General features: G+C 41.8%; 1 protein-coding gene across 8 annotated transcripts in view; it reads right to left on the bottom strand.

The window, feature by feature from the left end:
• The window catches only part of MARF1 (meiosis regulator and mRNA stability factor 1), a 42726-nt gene that overhangs the window by 13900 nt on the left and 9044 nt on the right, over positions 1–19782 (bottom strand). For 4 of the 8 annotated variants that reach the window (XM_080679015.1, XM_080679019.1, XM_080679021.1 and 1 more), the window contains exons 6-20: positions 17645–17762; positions 16871–17043; positions 14762–15187; positions 14404–14561; positions 14164–14322; positions 12967–13108; positions 12090–12268; positions 10757–10837; positions 7285–7521; positions 7069–7188; positions 5802–5977; positions 3170–3390; positions 2074–2216; positions 1802–1935; positions 836–1038 (exon numbers count right to left, since the gene is read on the bottom strand). In XM_080679015.1, the coding sequence (XP_080535141.1) occupies positions 836–1038; positions 1802–1935; positions 2074–2216; positions 3170–3390; positions 5802–5977; positions 7069–7188; positions 7285–7521; positions 10757–10837; positions 12090–12268; positions 12967–13108; positions 14164–14322; positions 14404–14561; positions 14762–15187; positions 16871–17043; positions 17645–17762 (2670 nt within the window). Of the gene's footprint in view, positions 1–835; positions 1039–1801; positions 1936–2073; positions 2217–3169; positions 3391–5801; positions 5978–7068; positions 7189–7284; positions 7522–10756; positions 10838–12089; positions 12269–12966; positions 13109–14163; positions 14323–14403; positions 14562–14761; positions 15191–16870; positions 17044–17644; positions 17763–19782 lie in introns of all 8 variants that reach the window. The other 4 variants (XM_080679020.1, XM_080679018.1, XM_080679014.1 and 1 more) reach the window with 1 other exon arrangement.

Consider the following 19782-nt stretch of genomic DNA (forward strand, 5'->3'; position numbering starts at 1 on the left):
TAACACTAGAGGTCCGGTGCATGAAATTCCTCCCGAGGCAGGGAGGGGAGGGGAGGAGGGTGTCCCCTCAGCCTGGCCTGCACCCTCTCGCAGTCCGGGAGCCCTCGGGGGATGTCTGACTGATGGTTAAGCTGGCAGTCAGATATCCTTAGTGCTGCTGTGGAGGTGGGAGAGGCTCCTGCCACCACTGCTGTGCTCACCAGCCATGACGCTGGCTTCTGGCTGAGTGGTGCTCCTCCTATGGGAGCGCACTGACCACCAGGGGGCAGCTCCTGCGTTGAGCATCTGCCCCCTGGTGGTCAGTGCGCATCATGGTGACTGGTTGTTCTGCCATTCGGTCTATTTGCATATTAGCCTTTTATTACATAGTATAACTGAACTGTACTCTTAAAAATAGTTAAGTAGGTATAGGTAATGTGTATCTTTACCACAAAATTTTTTAAAAAGAAGCACTTTGAGGGTTAAAAATGGTAATATTAATAAAAGTCAACAAAAGAAGTCTGGTTTAAGTTACCAATGACTTACCAGCTAAGCATTTGTATTGCTTCATGTACTCACCCCCATAAGAGATTTGAAAAGTATGAAGCTAATAGAAGTATATTCAACTTAAAAATTTAAAGTATTTAATCCTTTTTTCATTAAGCCTAACCCTTTTTTCAATGATTACCCTAACACAAGTCTAAGGAATGATTTACTTCTATAATGAAGGAAAAAACCACAAACTAAATACTAATGGGCCAACAATATAGCTTTGCTGATAGAAATATTTCAAATTTGATTCTATTTTATAACTCACTATTTCTCCAGGGGGAAAAAAAAGAATTTCTTCACTTACTTGTAGAATATTGGGTATGGCTTCGAAAAGTTCAAGTAGTTTGGTAAACCCATAGTATGCAAGTTTGCACTGCCGGCCAAAGTGGTGATGGTAAGAGGGGATGAACTTATTAAAGGGCATCCGGAAATGGGGCTGGTGCCTCAGCAAATCAACCACATCCTGGGAGAACTGTTTTGTCCTTTCTATTTCATCCTGGGTACGTTCTTTAAAACAAACAAACAAACACGTCACAACCTTCTTCTACCCATTTGTGCTTAATATTATTAGTCCTATGCACAGATTACATTTATCTTTGCCTTCCAAACACACACAACCTAAAACAGACACTCCTCTCTCTTTGCAGATGGTTTTTAAACTCATTCAAGCACAAAACACCAGGAAGTCAGGCTACTATGTGTACAATGAAATACATATACACACAGATACTTCATCTTATAAACTAGAATTAATTTCTCTAGCCACCCACCCGTCTCCCACCCTGACCCCATATTGAGCATGACACACCCGAAAAGGTAACCTAGGAAAGACTGGCATTACGTGCCATAGCTGTGAAGTGCAACAATTTCATGGATACAGTGCTATGCAGGAGCCCAGGTTAAGAAAGACACTGATGAATAATAGTGGGAGAACATGACAGTATGCAGATTTAATTTACCTCTTATCTCCCAGACCTCAACGGTGAAACAAAATATTGATGTGAGTTTTCTTTCCTTTTCAAGTGTGCATAGCAAAGTAGCTCAGAGCTAAAGAGACAGGTGGGTTCTAAAACACTGGCTTGCTTTTCTTCTCAACAAGTGGTCCCACCTACTCTGAAGAACCTTGGATCCACTGCATAACCGCCATTTTCACACAGCACTTTCTATGGAATCTTGGGAACCATGGACAAGCTGGAGAAAGATGCATCTCTTCCATGATTCCATGTTAAAACAACCATTTAGATAGATCTCTTTCTTCTAGTCAACATACCTCTTTTGGGGATACAAATCACCATTTCATTATCTTGTTGGGACAGGCAGATGGTTGTGTCTGGAATCTCCGATACGATATCGATCAACTCACAGACCCCATATTCGGTGACTTCCCAGTCCTTTGAGAAACACCTAGATTTTAATCATGGGAATAGGTAAAGAATGACAAATATGGCTTGACAGAATAACTTTATAAGTTTTCCAAAAGAATGCTTAGAAAAGTGTATTAAAATATTTGCTTTCATTTTTTAAAAATTCTCATCAACTCACCAATGATAAGCCTGAGAGAATTCTCTCACAACAACCTGTTTGCTGGCCTGGGATTTGAGAAGTTTTAGTAAATCCTGAGTAAAGCGCTTCACCTGGGCCCTGTGTGTAAGGGTCAACAAACGTTTGGAGCCCATTCCGAGAATCTGCAAATCAAAACTTGGATTATTTATACTCATAAAACCTTGGCAGATACTGACTTTATTGCTGGCTTTTCTCCCCGTTACTGCCTCAGAGGACAACTCCCTTTATGCATGAGATCTTCATTTGGAAACACAGGTAGAGCAACAAACTGTAAACCAAAATGAACAACTGCTCAGGGCCTAGGACCTTTTCTTTGGCCCTGCATACCCATGACTCAAAATAGTCATGAGTACAGAAATAAAAAGCATGGTATCAGTCTGGGTCCGTGGTCGGCAAAATGCGGCTCGCGAGCCACATGCGGCTCTTTGGCCCCTTGGGTGTGGCTCTTCCACAAAATACCACAGCCTGGGCGAGTCTATTTTGAAGAAGTGGCGTTAGAAGAAGTTTAAGTTTAAAAAATTTGACTCTCAAAAGAAATTTCAATCTTTGTACTGTTGATATTTGGCTCTGTTGAATAATGAGTTTGCCGACCACTGGTCTGGGTGAATAATTTTGTCTCTAAAAGACAACTAAAGCTTTTTAGGCCATTTTACTATTATAATACTATAAATGAACAGGCAAGGACTTTTTAGGAATCAATGGTAGGCTCCAGGCAGTAATTGTCTTCAACTCATTCGTAAGAAAGGTAAGCCCATGTTCACAGCAGTCCCCATGTAACAGTGAACACTTCTGGAGAGGTATGTGCTAGGAGGAAAGCCAGTCCATGGAGATTAGAAGGAAAATAACCCTCAGTGCTCTAAGGACTTCAAGTTGGAAGCTCGTAGCTTTCTAAAAACGTAAGCCACCCTGTGTATGTTTTCTGCACTCTAAAGAAAGCTTATACAGGATATTTTGCTCTGGATTAACTTCTTAGGAATTAATCAGGTTACCAGCTATCCTGGTTCTTTGGCTGAGGTAGCCAAAGTCATGGAGGAATATCCCCATCTTTAACCAATAATCCCTTAGCATTTCTTACCTGCAACACATGAGGCACTGCTTCTAATAATTCAATCAGCTTGGAATATCCATAGTCTGACACCCGGCATTGCTTTGCAAAATGATGGTGATAGGATGGGATGAAATTACTAATTCGCATGATACAGGATGGTTGGCTCTTCAGTAAGTCAATCACTTCTCTACTGAACTGGATCAGCTGGGGGTTACCTACAGGACTTTTAGACCGCAGAAGCCAAGGGTCTAGATAGTGGGGAGAAAAAAAGAACACGTGTTAAGACATGAAGCATGACTTCATCGGCTGGAAGAGGTAGGTAACTAACCTTGGATTCCCTTGTTTGAGCTCAGTCATGACCAAGCAAACGAGACCAACTAGCTGCTTGCTTTACCTCTCAGTTTCTATACTCAAGTCTCATATAATTAACAGGCTAGCCCAACTTATTTATGGGCTGGCAAAGGCTTTCCCACTACTTCTCAAAGTCAAGTTGCCAAAGCAAAGAATAGTTCACCACAGTGTTAACTTAAAGCATAAGTGAAAATACAAAGGAAGTTTCCAATTTATAAGGTGGTTATACTTCAAAGATCCACTTGTAATTTGCTCACATGGAACATACTTTCCCACAGGAACACAGTTATAAATGGTCATCAAGCAGGTAGCACAGAAGAGCCTAATCCTATTTAATAAAAGAATAATATGCAAATTGACCATCACTCCAACACACAAGATGGCTGCCCCCATGTGGACACAAGATGGCCACCACAAGATGGCCAGCAGGGGAGGGCAGTTGGGAGGGACCAGGCCTACAAGGGAGGGCAGTTGGGGGCGATCAAGCCTGCAGGGGAGGGCAGTTAGGGGTGACCAGGCTGGCAAAGGGGGGAAGTTGGGGGCGACCGGGCCTGCAGGGAAGGACAGTTGGGGGGACCCAGACCTGCAGGGGAGAGCAGTTGGGGGTGACCAGGCCTGCAGGGGAGGGCAGTTAGGAGTGACCAGGCCAGCAGGGGAGGGCAGTTAGGGGCAATCAGGCTGGCAGGGGAGTGGTTAGGGGGTGATCAGGCTGGCAAGCAGAAGCGGTTAGGGGCAATCAGGAAGGCAGGCAGGCGAGCAGTTGGGAGCCAGCAGTCCTGGATTGTGAGAGGGATGTCCGACTGCCCGTTTAGGCCCGATCGTATCGGGATCGGGCCTAAACGGGCAGTCGGACATCCCTCAAGGGGTCCCAGATTGAAGAGGGTGCAGGCTGGGCTGAGGGGACCCCCCCACCCTACCCCCCCGTGCACGAATTTCATGCACCGGGCCTCTAGTCTATATATATATATATATAAAAGCCCAGCAACCCAACGGAGAAATGACCAGAATGACCGGTCGACCAGTTGCTATGACATGCACTGACCACCAGGGGGCCGGCGCTCAACATAGGAGCTGCCCCCTGGTAGTCAGTGCACTCCCACAGTGGGAGTGCCGCTCAGCTGACCAGGATGTGCAGTGCTCCCACAGCAGGAACAACCACTCAGAGGGCGGGTCCATAGCTGCTCAGCTGACTGGGATGAGCAGCTGCTCCCACAATGGGCCGATCCCCACAGACCATGCTCCCCTACAGAGCACGAATCTGTACACTGGGCCTCTAGATAATGCATAAAGCAGCTGAGAATATTGCCCAAGAAACCATGGAAAGCAAGAACGTAAAACTAGCATGACATAAAACTAAGAAACTGGTTTTTGCACTTATCTTGAATGTTTGTGTAATTGAGAAAAAAAATAGTACAACATATGGAACCCAGAGTGGTATAGGACTGAAATGAAAGGCAGGAGGTGGGTAAGAAGCTTTGGTACAGAGCTCCCTGATTACCCATACCTTTCTTCATAAGGGCAGGGGGAGGTAGGGGGAGAAAAGGAGGAAGTACTGAGGGCCACAGAGAAGGAAGTAGAGGTATAAAGGTAACAACTTAGTGTTCACAGGTAGCAGGATTAGACACCTGCAACTCAGGGACTATCCAGAACTCAGAAACACACCCAAATCTAGGTCCAAATACCCTGGTCCTTTAAAGTTAAATCTGTTTTCACATTTATCAAAGTCAGAAATGTCCAGTTAAATTAATTTCAAATGTAAATCTGCATTCAGAGATATTTCCTTCAAATACTTGAAATTATTTTTAAAAGGACAAGTCAATTGACAAGTTGAAAAGCTTTCCCAAATTAGGTAGGTAAGTAGATTTGTTACTGTGGAATTTGAGTTTTAAATTTTTTTTAAAAATATATTTTATTGATTTTTTACAGAGAGGAAGGAAGAGGGATAAAGAGTTAGAAACATCGATGAGAGAGAAACATCGATCAGCTGCCTCTTGCACACCTCCTCCTGGGGATGTGCCCGCAACCAAGTTACGTGCCCTTGACCGGAATCAAACCTGGGACCTTTCAGTCCGCAGGCTGACGCTCTATCCACTGAGCCAAACCGGTTTCAGCGAGTTTTAAATTTTTTTACATAATTTATGCTGGTACTTTCAAAAAATTTAGTTCTGCCAAACCTTTGTACTTTACTAGTAGAGAGCCCTTTTATGAAAGATCAAAGGAGATACCCAGGGTCCTTGTTTAAGATAAAAGCCAATAGCCTTCTCTTGCCACAGATGGGGCTCAGAAGGACCAAACACCCGACACCTACCTGTGTTTGGAGGAGGGGGCTTGTTGTGAATCCATTTCACTACCTTGATGCCATTCTGTGCAGTGGCAATGTTTACACCTGGAACACAGGTGATGAGGTGTTCTAAGGGAACAGCCCCTCGGTTTTCTGGCAATACTTCTAGTTCACCAAACTCTGCAGCATAACAATCTGGAAAGCTGAAAAAAAGGTCAATTAATATCATGGAAAAGTAAAGCACCTGCTAAACAGAAGATCTTATATAATAACAGCCTAATATGCAAATTGACCGAACAGCGGAATGACTGGCAGGCGGAGGGTGGGGCCAGTGAGCGGGCAGTGCCAGGTCAGCCAAAGCAGGCAGAGGGAGGGGATGGCAATCAGAGGGCAGCAGCAACCGGTGGTGGCAGAGGGGTGATGGTGGACAGGGCTGGCTGCTCACCAGCTGGTGCCATCCCTCAATTGCCCCACTGGTCACCTCCCACAGAGGGAGGCAGCGGTGGGGCGATGGGGGGTGAGGCTGGCCACTCGCCGGCTGGCACCATCTCCCTCATTGGCCCGTGGGTTGCCTTCCGCAGAGGCTGTCAGTCAGACATCCCCCTAGGGCTCCTGGTCTACGAGAGGGCACAAGCCGAGCTGAGAGACCCCTAGAGTGCATGAATTTTCGTGCACCGGGCCTCTAGTTAATAATTTAAATGCCCACAATCTGGGTTTGGAATTAAAATTAAGGTCACTGGGAGTCAATCATGGTGGAACTGACCTCTTTGATGCATTCTGATGGTACTAGAAATTCCTGAACAGTTTTCCAGCAGAGGGGGTTACAAATAAGGCAACTGGATTCCAAGTCAGTTATTCATTCAATGTACTGCAGGCCTTAAGGCAAATTAGTCCTGCGCTGACCCGTGTTGTCTACCAAATGACCGATGGTGTGGTTAAATGAACTTATGAAGAATACTTTTACCTCTCAAATTTTGAAATCTACAACTGTTTGAGCTTGTGTGTATACCCTCATAGCACTTGTGCATACTTCTATTACAGCACTTACAATCATCTCTTCTCTGTAGAAAGGAAACTGCCCTACTCATGTTTCCAAAATTCAGCACAAACATTTTCTTGTTGAAATACTGAGTGAATGAACCCATTTCAGATATATTTTAACTGACTATGAGGCTAAGGACACTATGATGAAACATTCCATAAAATTTTCTTGGGGAGAGGTGTGGACAAAGGGAGATTTTCTATAAAGAGAACTAAGGCATCCCATCACAATGGTTTTGACATGTTTGTTCACCTTAATAAAGGCACAGTGCCCTCGTGTGTCTGCAGAAGACTATGAACCTGGGGCCCAAATGTCTTCAAAGAGAGAATCACAAAAGGAATCTGGTAACAGTCTGGATCAAATTCATGTTCACTGCAGAAAACAAAACAGTAGCAACGTAATTCTAAGAGATATTCCATGACCTTATACAACAAAAGGATTATTTCTGAAGGGAAATGGATGTTATACCTGAAATCCTTATTGGAACAATGCTGTCTGCAGACAGGCTCATGATATTCTAACTCTTCAAATATAATTGGGCTGCCATTTGTTGAGGAGCCGTCATGGGATTGGGAAGACCCCAAGGGACTCTGTCGAGCTTGACTGCTGGGTAAGAGACACACCAGTCTTCCATTCCCATGTTCACGGATGGCGACTGTGTCTGTTAATTTATATAAATCTGACACATTCAACTTGTGTCCAAACCTTAAAGCAAGGAAAAAGAGAGATGCTGACTTACGTCTTTCATTGATTATACAAAACACCTGTCCTGTTTAAGTAAAGGGCTACAACCAAGAATAGTGCCTCTGTCTCTTCAAAAGTAAAACTGGAATAATTCTATTATAAATTCATTCAAACAAACAAACAAACAAACAAATAAATAAATAAATAAATAAATTCATTCCCTGTTGAACCAGTGATGCTTGGCACTCCTTTGAGTCATTTCAGCTCATTGCTCATTATGATTATATCATTTGGTGGCTAGCCCCCAACCCTCATGCAGTTTCTGTAAATGCCTCACCTAATTTTCTGAAATGGAAAGCTATCTGATACGACCTCTTTCAACTTGGCTCCCCCTCACTTCAAATCCCTCTATATTACCCCTCACCATCTTTGCTCTGCTCCCCCAGAAGACGTATACACCTTTCCAGCTACTGCCTTGCCTTACCTATGCCTCAACCTAATGACTCATACTTTCTCTGAGATTGGACCCCTCAACTCCTCTCCCTGACATGTTTCTTTCATACTTGGAGCTTAAATGCACAGACTCTGAATCAGGGCAGGTAGATTTGAGCTCATATCCTGACTCAAGCTGTATGACCATAGTCAAGTTACATAATCACTCTGGATCTGTTTTCCCATATGTAAAGTAAGTGACATTACCTACCTCACAGTATTGATATGAGCATAAAATGTGATTACGTATGAAAGCTTGGCACATAGTAAGTGTTCATTAAATGACAGCTGCTCCAATGGTTTCTTCCCAGTTCTCTACACGAATGCTCACATTTCCCCTCTACCAAAGCCAGTCTCATATCTTCATCCCCTCACTCCTATTGTTCTGCTCCTATAAAAGCACATTCTCCTGCATGCTCTCACTCTATCTCACAGGCTCCTGTCTTCCCAACAATGAAGACAGCTGGCCTCTCTGGATTTGCTTCTCCTGTTTCACCGTCCAGTCTGCCAACTGTTCCTCCAGGATTTTATCCACAGGATGCTTCAGAGATGGCTCTCAAGTCACCAGTGTCGTCCTCCTCTTCCCCAAACCTCACAGCACTGCCCAAGTCCCCTCAATGTTGCAAGCCACCCCTACCTCCTGGTAACCTCTCCCCTCTGGGTTCTCCCCCACTTCCCGTCCTTAGTGGCTTTTCTCCCAGTTTTGCCCTTCTGTTTCTCCTCCCTCTTCTCGTTTTACATGCTCCCACGACTTTCATGATCACCTTTAGGCAAATAATTGTCCTTTCTGGAAGACGACTTCTTTTTCAAGGGAGCCTCCAAATATGCAGAGGATGAATCGAACTCTCGACCAGATATTCCAATAGCTCTCTACAACTTGTATGTCCAAAACCAAGATCAAAAACTTGTACTTCTTGAACATGTTTTATTTCCCTATTTCCAGTTTAACTATACAGCCATCCTCCCACCCATCCAGTGCAAAAAAAACCCCTCAGAATCAAATTGACCTCTACTTTTTACCTTGTCTGCTATTTAAAACTAGTTACCAAGCCCTCGCTGGTTTGGCTCAGTGGATAGAGCACTGGCCTGCGGACTGAGGGGTCCCAGGTTCAATTCCAGTCAAGGGCACATGCCCAGGTTGCGGGCTTGACCCCCAGTGGGGGGTGTGCAGGAGGCAGCCGGTCAATGATTCCTTTTCATCATTGATGTTTCTCTCTCTCTCCCTTTCCCTTCCTCTTTAAAAAAATATATTAAAAAAAATAAAAAATAAAACCAGTTACCAAGTCCTGTCTTACTGACAACTGAAACTTGTGTGGTATCTGATTCCTTCTGTTCCAACAGCATCTGCTCAGAACCAGGACTGCTGCAGCACTCTCCCCTCTTCGTCTCCATCCCTCTCCTGTTCATTTCATCTCAGACATGACTGCCACCAGAAGAGTCTGCCTGAAGTATGGTTCCTGCCACCACATCTCTTCCCTCCCCTCACTCCTCCAATACTCCAGGGTTCCCATTACCCACATAAATGGTCAAGCTCCTGTTCTTTCCACCCTCTGTATCCTCAAAACATTTTCCTTTTAATGTGTTTTCTTTGTTCTATGTAATAATGTGTGTTTTTCCTTTCCTTCCAGACATAAGCCCCTCAAGGACAAAGGCTATGTCTTCCCAGCTCAGCACTGTCCACAGAGCCTCAGCCTTTCACTCCACTGATATTTGTTGAGCATTTATTATGTGCTGGGTATCAAAGATACCTTGCTGGGTCAGATTTTGCCCTTGTCATCCTGGAGCTTACAGTCTAGAAGACGCTCAAAATTGTTCACTCAATAAATAAAACTGACCAGTTAAAATAAATGAAAGTACTGTTTTGGGCAATGAGATTAAGTTTGCTAAAAGTAAAAAAATTTTAAAAAATATATGTTAAGCCCTGGTCGGGTGGCTCAACTAATTGGAGTGTCATCCTGTATATCAAAAGGTTGTGGGTTCAATTCCCCATCAGGGCACATACCTATGTTGCAAGTTCAACTCCTCAGTAAGGAGTGTACCAGAGGCAACCTATCAATGTTTGTCTCCCACATATATGTCTGTCTGTCTGTCTCTCTCTCTCTTAAAAAAAATAATCAATAAAAACATATCCTCTAGCACAGCCAGTATGGCTCAATGGTTGAGCTTCAACCTATGAACCATGAGGTCAGGGTTCGATTCCCAGTCAGGGCACATGCCCCGATTGTGGGCTCAATCCCCAGTGTGGGGTGTGCAGGAAGCAGCCAATCAATGATTCTCTCTCATCACTGATGTTTCTATCCCCCTCTTCCTCTCCCTTCCTTTCTGAAATCATTAAAAATATATTTTTAAAAAACAAAAAAAAACAACATATCCTCCAATGAGGATTTAAAAAAAAAAGTATGTTAAAATCAAGAGAGAAGGCAGGGGAGGGTGGCTGGGAAGAGATCAACCAATGAACTTGTATGCATATATGCATAACCCATGGACATAGACAAATGGATGGTGAGGGCCTGGGGTTGGGGGAGAATGAGAGCTGGAAGAGGTTTATGGGGGGGGGGGGGGAAAGGAGGACCTATGTAATACTTTCAACAATAAAGATAAAAAAAAATCAAAATGTAAATTTGAACATCACTATCTTTGTCTCATTTCCTCCACCAGGCTGCAAGTTCCTTAAGAGTTTTATCCCAATCACCAATCAATATTGGAATTCTGGAATTCATGTATCAGTATGGATTAGATCAATGAAAAAATAAACCTAACTTACTTTTTTTCATAGATATCTGTAAATTTTAAAAGAGGCAGACAACAGGCGGGAGCGTCCTGAAGAATAGACATGGTTTCTCCACTGTAAGACAAAATCTTAATCATTAGAGAATAAATGCTGTTGGAAATCAACAGATGATTTCTAAGTTGTACTTTAAAAACAGAATATAAAATTGATTAACATAATGTATATACAGAATAAATTTACCAGTTTCTGCTATGTCAGAATTTATTTTCCAGAAAAATCTGAGGAAAAGACTTTAGGGACAAGGCAATTAAAAAATATTAAGTCACACTGGGATTTTCCTCTGACTCAAGCATAGGACTTTCTACCTGTGTATCAGCAAGACCCTGACTACTAAGACAAGCACCTTGTTAATTCAGAGCAAAAGGCAGAATAGCTTGAGTATCTCCTGCTACACTGCGGTTCATATGTTAAGAGATATGGGAGTAGAATTCCTGTAGTTAAAGATACAATTGAATATGGTATCATTTCAACTATGGTTTTAAAAAACAAAAAGGCACCAAAAATACTCAAAGGGAAAACAAAAGGCGAACTGTTAAGAGTGACTGGCTTTGAGCCATATAATTATGGATTATCCCACCCTCTTCCCCCCTTGCTTCTTCTGTTTCTGAACTTTCCAAATTTTCTTCCATGAGTATTATTTTTATTCTTGGGAGGGAGAGGTGAGAGAGAAACAATTTACAATAATGAAGTGTACATTATAGAAAAGATCTTTGAGACTCCAAACAGATATTCAGGAGTGAGTCCTGTTTTACTATACTCCAAACAGTGAGAACCAAAGAAGAATCAAAGCTTATTCTCAATAAAACCATCACCAGATACCTAAGATTAATATAGTAGTAATGAGAATTACAGGGCTGGGTGTCTATTTGACATTATGAATATATCTGCAAGTTGAGAGCTTGTAGATCTACCCTCTATAGACTAATCCACCTTCTACTAAGATTTGAAAATAATATTTCACTTTCCAGACTCATAAACTTTTATTGTCGAGGTCTACTATTTTTAGAAGCTATCTAGATATGTGGCATATCATTTCACTCTTAAGTGCCTGCCAAATTTAGGGTGTGCTTCACGTTTGGTTAATGACTTGAACAAGAGTCAAATTATTCTATCTAGCTTATTTCTAATTAACATATTTTCTAATTTCTAGTTTACTTCTAACTCTATCAATTTAGAATAAGCATTGCTGCATATGTAATTACCACAAAAGTTTGGGATTGTGATAAAATCTATTTTTATTATTTATAAAATTATTTTAGGGCCAAAATGTTACTTCCTGAAATAAATGGCTTGTTTGGGTTTTTACCTCAGTAAAGAGAGTGATTTATTAGCCGCTCCTGTGGCAAGTGAGACCAGGATCTTCTTACTGCCAATTTTGTATCTGTGGAGGGTATTCACTGCACTGATTGCTTCTTGTAAGTTTTCCATCTGAACAACAGCCCTGAGCTGATAATCTGTGTGGGGGCTGAGCTCCACACTCTTCACCTACAGCAGTGAGAAAGAAAACAGATGCTATGTCTTATAATTTAAACATCGAAGGTGAATCATTAAGGGACATATTTGTGGACTTCAGTGAAGTGAGGAAACTTGTCTATATTCTGCACTTCAGCCAACTAGAACCTAAGTGACCCAAGGTAGGTGACCTTCAGGGACGTGACATGGTCTGGGCCTGCCTGTGTGCTCTGGCACGCACAGCTCTCTGATGCAGGCTCAGAGGCCAACACAGGCAAGGGGTGTTTAGGGATCTTCTCTTGACCCTGCAAAAACCTGGGGCATAGCCATTTTAAGAACCTGGAAAAGGTGTGTAATTTTAGCAAACTCCACCTAAAAACTGAATCAGATACAGTAAGATATTACCCAAAACAGCCAACATTATTTTAGAATCCCATTTCTAGATTTTAGCAGCCAGAGCTAACTAAAACCCATCAATATTTTATTTCCTAAAGTACCATTTTAAATCCCTGCCCATGACCACCAACGCTTCTCTGCTAGGCTTCTTGCTCTCTGGGGCTGGGCCCTAAAAACTGGATGGATGGCACCATTAAGAGAAGACCAAAGGAAGGAGGTCGAGCTCGTTCGGTAACACATATCCTGGCTATGGTTATGAGTGTTGAATTAAGTTATCTAAATTTGAAATGTCAGCAAAGGGTAAGACAAAGGCAAGAACAAGAGTGAAAGATTACCTTGCCATGCCTAGAAAATGCTTCCTGTATGAGCTGCTGCAGCTCCTTCCGGGATACTCTGTAGTCTATGTTACTGATCTGGATATCAGCACCATTTGCAAATGGAGCTGGGCAGTCAGCACCAATGCTTGAATTTGCAACACTGAAAGCAAGAGGGGACACTCTGTTTAAAAGGTTTGGAGACATACTCCTGCTTAAGACATATATAGTGAGATTATTTTTTTTAAATGGCATTCTATTTAGTTTATATCATTTAGGCTTTCTTTGAAACTATATATAGACCGAGCTTGCCTAACGCAATTTGGTTTTCAAATGTGTTTTTGTCTTCCACATATATTGTCAAAAGTACTACCTATTGACCCCATATTAATAACCAGTGAATTATTTAATATGCAATATTCTTTCACTGGATAATTCAAAGCTAAAGGCAGAAATTATAGGCAGACGTAATGAATTAATTTTCCACTTTGGCCATTTATTCTTAGGAAATTAGCTTTAGCTTGTGATAACCAATGTAAGTCCTTTAACTACCCCTAGCTTTGAAAAAGCTAGATATTCTTGCTCATATGTTGCATTTCTTCTCCATGTAAGAAAAAGAAGTTTTGTGTACATTTTAAAATGTAATTTTACAGGTCCAACATTGCCTTCGTAGCGAATCTTCACCAACTCAGCAGAACACCTACAATGCTAGGAGGAATTCATGAGATGCCACGTGGCCTTATGGCTCCTTCCGTCTTCTAAGCTTCCAGAATTACTCAGTGAGAGTGTTTAGGAAGCTTAGATAAGGTAAATGTTATAGAGATCCTTACAGTGGTTTACAGAGGCCCTTACTTCCTGTAATTATCCTATGAATAAGAATAACCAACGTATGTCTAGTTTGGGCCTTTTCCTCAACATGATGAGGTGATAAGGAAATGGCAAGGACATTCTCACGTGCCTCCCTCCCATCGTTGGCCAGGAACTCCAGGACAAGCTTCTTTCTCTGACCTCTGCTTACTGATGCCCATGTGGAGAAGGGAAAGATGGTGAGAAGCCCTGCCCCCAAATGTTAGCTAAAATTACCTGGGGGGAGGGGGCTGAAAGAAGAGGCATGAGACTTCTCTTTTACTTTATGTGCTTCTGTGTTGCTTGAATTCTTCTAAACAACATATCTTCTATTGCACATAACCACTCCATGGATCAAGAAGCTGGACTTACCGAGAAGACCAAGATGGAGATGTAAGCAGAGAACCGATTTGCCTGGATGCAATCAACTTGCTAAAAGCAGACGGGTAACTCACTTGGAACAAAGTCTCCTCTTTGTTTTTTTTCTCTACAGGAGAACTGGTAACACTTCGGGCACTGAGGTTCTCTTTTCTAATGAAGGGAAAAATCAGAGGTTATTTGTTTTCCTTCACATTGGAGAAGCAACTATGAGAAAAGAGTAATTCAACCTACTTCGGATTGGTTTTGTAAACGGATTCTGCCACCCCGGAGTTTTTTAGTGTGGGTGCTACGACACTTGAGTTTCTGTGAGGAGGTGCCACCAGCCTCAGGTTACCCTGCTGGGATTCACTGTTTCTAGTACCAGTTTTTGACTCCAGACGGCACAGCTCCTTGAAAGAGACAAGTACAGAGGAATTAAAAATTTAAGTACCCAAGGTGTGTCAGACCCCGTACAGAAATCAAGTCACTTTGAGTTATCATCAAAATGGAAATAAAAAAAGGACACAACAAAAGCAAGTGGGCCTGTAAAACAGAGACAAAGAAACCAAACCTACCATAAACTTCAGAAAGCAAGAAATACCATAATTACCTGTAAACTTTTCACATTTGTGTTTTTTGCAGCAGATCCAGAATTTGCCTGCGACCCTTTTCCAGGCATGGCTTTGGCACTGGAAGATTGCTCATTTGCATCTTTGATGAGGCACAATTTTGGAATCTTAAGTTTTTTGGGAGACTTCACTTTATCAGGAATTGCATTTGAACTATTTGTTTCACACAGTTCTTTATTTTTGGGAGTAAATGACACAATGATCCTATTCCCAAAGACATCTTCATTTTCCATTCGCTTCTGGGCCCGTTCTGCACTATCTTGGTTTATGAAGCGGAGGATTGCACTGCAGCCCGTGATGCTCAGCACTTTCCCACCACAATTGTCGGAAAGGCGTCTGAGCCTGTTGCTGATGCTCTTGCCATCTTTATTTGCTGGTAGGTTATAAACATAGAGCAGAGTGTGGCACTGCTGACACAGAGTGAGAAGTGTTACAAGAGGTTAACTCAAGGGCGTACATTTAATTACAAAATAAGAAGAAGAACAAATGATCTCCAACAAGCTTGAGACCTTGGAGGGGAGGTAATGATTTAGATGGGAGAAGGTGAACTTATTTAGACTAAAAAACATAGAAAAAGAGAACTGTATCTGAAGTTATCACTCTAGTGAATGAGACTGGCAAGATTCAATTTCTGAATTATGTTTTGTTTTTTAACCATAAGGAATAAGGATCTCTATAGTGGGCAATCTTTCACCTAAAATACATCTGACTTCAAGGTTTTCCAGATTAGAAAAGTGAGTGCAAACAGAAGCAGAAAGGCGAAAAATGTAGCTATAGCCAAATGGCTAAAAACATAATGAATAACAACAAAAATTAATTAGGAGGGTGGCTCCAAAGAATGAAGTAGGGTCAGACTCTGGTATCCCCAACTGGATTATCCTTAGCATGTGTTTAATCTTAGCTTGTTCTGGGTATCAGGGAATATAGGGGGACTAGCAGCTCAAGTGCTTGGATCAGAGGCCCTGGGGTCATCTCTGCTCTTCTGTGATCAAGGTGTGTGACCTCCAATGAAGTGCTTATTTTTTCTAAGTGCTGACTTTCTCCTCCCTAACATAAGGACATTGGATGAGATAATCTCTAAGGTACTTCTGTAACTTCAAAATTATTTAATTACATTAAAACTGCACTTAACGTATGGGATTGCCTACTCTTCTGCTTCATTTACACTATAGCTCCTCTCCATCATTACTATTTCTTTAAGAGTTACATAAATAGCCCTAACCAGTTTGGCTCAGTGGATAGAGCATCGGCCTGCGGACTGAAGGGTCCCAGGTTCGATTCCAGTCAAGGGCATGTACCTTGGTTGCGGGCACATCCCCAGTGGGGAGTGTGCAGGAGGCAGCTGATCGATGTTTCTCTCTCATTGATGTTTCTAACTCTCTATCTCTCTCCCTTCCTCTCTGTAAAAAATCAATAAAATATATATATTTTTAAAAAGTTACATAACTAATTTCCAAGCAACTTATTAATGTTGCTCAGCATTGCAGTAAACATTCCTGTCCCGAATCAAGATTGTCAGGCATGCTCATCTTGCTGGAAATAACTCAAATTCTCCTATCATATGACTTAACAGGCTACAGGTGTAGCAATAACCATTCCTACTTTCCTTTGCACGTGCATGACATGGAGTGCAACTATAGAAAACAGGCTCAGAGGCCTGCTGAGGACTTACATTTTAAATGCCTGAAAACTTTACAATTCCTCTGTTTATTTGACTCCAAACACACCAGTTGGTACAAATCATCACCATATTCTTTACCCAAAACACTTGAAAGCAAAAGGAATAGTAACTCTTATTCCATTATTTCTATCCATCTGACACAAAGCATTGTTAGCTATGGAGACACTGGCCAGTGACTGTTGGTAAGGTAAACTAAGTCAATTTTAAAAATAAAAACAACATTCATACATATCAAGTGTCTGTATATTTGTAAGAGAAGAACTGAAGATTTCTAACCTTTATGTCAAAATCTGGCCAGCCTCCTATAATGAAGAGCTTTCTCTAGGCTTGGAAACCCCCTTGCTAAGGGCTTCTTCAACCTCCCTAATCTAATGCTGGAATATAGCAAAAAGAAGGCAAACTCACTTACTGGCATTTTTAGTGGTGACCTGGGGGGCAAGTCGGAAATGAATTCTTCAAATCTAATCAGTTCATTAGCATGATGCAGCAGTGCTTCTGAGGCCTGGTTTTTATGGATCAAAATTATGTGAAAACCATGTCTGTGTCTCAGGTCACTAAGTTCCAAGGCAAAATTGACATCAGCTGAAAGGAAAGGTACAGCCCAACCCCATCCCCAAACATTAGAAACACTTGAGAAAGACAGACTCCACCCTTCCTTGTTAGTGTCTGCCATGATGACGTAACCGCTTGAGCTAAAGCCGACCCCTCCCTTTTTAGAATAGAAACACATTTGATATCAGAGGAATTAGCATGGTAAGACAATTTTACCACACACTTATACTGAATCCCAAGACACGTGTTACTTCTAGTTGTAACAGGGAGCAAATACTAATATTTTGGGGAGTGTCAACTTTTAAAATTACTCATCTTAGATTTTTAAGATTAGCAGCATTGGCCCAGGGTTAAAAACAATATTAGAGTTTTCTTTTCTTTTTTAAAAAAGAAAAAATTCCGTTTTCTTTAATAAACTTCGCCCCACAAGAATCCTTACTCAAGTTCCAAGGAGAAAATACAGAATTCCACGTACACCCATTTTTATTTCCTAGACAGTTCCCAGACATAAGCATAAATATGTCCTATGTACTTCAGCCTCTTTGGGACACATTTTACTTCAACATGTTCTGGCCTCTATAATTCCCACATAGTGCATTTAGCTGAAATGAGCAGATGTTTCCACACTTACTTGACACAAGAACCACAGTGGCTGGAGCAGTGTGCGTATTTGCAAACCTTCGGAGACTCTGGCGGAGTTTATCATCAGCAGCGTTCTTTGCAGTAGCATTGATGTGGGCAACAGTTACCTGCATTAATTTATAATAAGGACAAATGAGCAAAGGCTGAGGTGAGAAAATCACTACACATTCTGCCCACATCTTAACAGACTATCTTTGAGGAAATAAAAATCTTTCATTATTATTACTGCAACTTGAAATGGGGAAAAATTACAACCAGATGTCAATAATTTCAAATTTGGTTCTCCCTAAGAATTTCCTGCTTCCATTATTGCCCCCACTCTCATCTCTAATCTGCTTTTGCACTTCATCCATGCCCCTATCAGAAATTAGGCAGAGAAAAGTGAAATTTGAAGTAGTTGCATGAACTCTCACAAAGAGCTTTTACCAACAATTTGGGAATAGCAGAGATTTGATATATGATTAAAATAAGATTTGGTGCTGGTGTCATTTGTCTATGCTATATACACTACGCCTTTCAGGATGTGGGGTCAGGTAGTAAACAGGAGAGGTACCTAGCCTTTAGGGAGCTAAAATGTGTTTATTTCTATTAAAATTATCAGGCTTGCTCTGGCTGGTGTGGCTTGGTGGCCTGCACACCGAAGGGTCAAAGGTTCAATTCCCGGTTAAGGGCATGCACCTGGGTTGCAGGTTTGATTCCTCAGTCCTGGACAGGATGCATGCGGGAGGCAACTGATCAATGTGAGTCTGTCACATAGATCTTTCTCTTTCTCATTCCCCTCCCTCCACTCTCTCTAGAAATCAATTGAAAAATATCCTTGGGTGAGAATTAACAAAAAAAAATTATCAGGCTCATAAATAACAGTCTTCAAAGCAAGAAAAGTTTTGAGAGGTGCTACAACTACATGCAATACACAATGGATTAGTTTTTATAAAGAACATAAATATATAATTTTAGACACCAATATGGCATATCAATGGAATTACTTGTCTAAGAGTCAAAAGAACTAGATTCTAGTTCCAGTTCAAGAGAACAGACTTTGGGGTCAATCTGGATTTACATCTTAGTTATCTACGTAATGGCCATGTGATCTTTAAAAAGTTGCTTAAGCCCTAACAGGTTTGGCTCAGTGGATAGAGCGTTGGCCTTCGGACTCAAGAGCATGGTCCTTGGTTGCGGGCACATCCCCAGTAGGGAGTGTGCAGGAGGCAGCTGATCGATGTTTCTCTCTCATCGATGTTTCTAACTCTCTATCCCTCTCCCTTCCTCTCTGTAAATAATCAATAAAATATATTTTTTAAAAAAAGTTAAGTCCAGCTGGTATGGTTCAGTGAGCATCGACACACAAACCAAGAGGTCACTGGTTTGACTCCCAGTCAGGGCTCATGTCTGGGATGTGGGCTCAATCCCCATTAGGGGGCATACAGGAGGCAGGTGAATGATGTTTCTCTCTTACCGATGTTTCTATCTCTATATCCTTCTCCCTTCCTCTCTCTTGATTTTAAAATCAATTTTAAAAAAAAGTTGCTTAAGCCCTGGACAGATGGCTCATTTGACTGGAGTATTGTCCCCATATGCCAAGATCATGAGTTCGATCCCAGGTTTGACAAATAGAAGAATCAACCAATTATTGCATAAATAAGTGGAACAAAGTGATCTTTCTCTTTCTCTTTCTCTCTCTACCCTCCCCTGCCCCCCTCCCAACTCTCTAAAATCAATTAAAAAATTTTTTTAAGATGCTTAACCAGCCGAAACCGGTTTGGCTCAGTGGATAGAGTGTCGGCCTGCGGACTGAAGGGTCCCGGGTTCGATTCCGGTCAAGGGCATGTACCTTGGTTGCGGGCACATCCCCAGTGGGAGGTGTGCGGGAGGCAGCTGATCGATGTTTCTCTCTCATCGATGTTTCTAGCTCTCTATCCCTCTCCCTTCCTCTCTGTAAAATATCAATAAAATATTAAAAAAAAAAAAAAAGATGCTTAACCACTTTGGGGGTCTCAATTTCATTCGTAAATTTCAAATAATAAATTCTATGAGCCTTGTTCACAGAGCAATTATGAAAATCAAAGGAAACCTTTATACGGGTATATCACTAGTCACATATGAGTAGCATTACTGAAAGATTAGACA

The sequence above is a fragment of the Plecotus auritus genome (genome assembly GCF_963455305.1).
Source record: "Plecotus auritus genome assembly, chromosome: 7".
In the NCBI taxonomy this organism is placed as follows: domain Eukaryota; kingdom Metazoa; phylum Chordata; class Mammalia; order Chiroptera; family Vespertilionidae; genus Plecotus; species Plecotus auritus.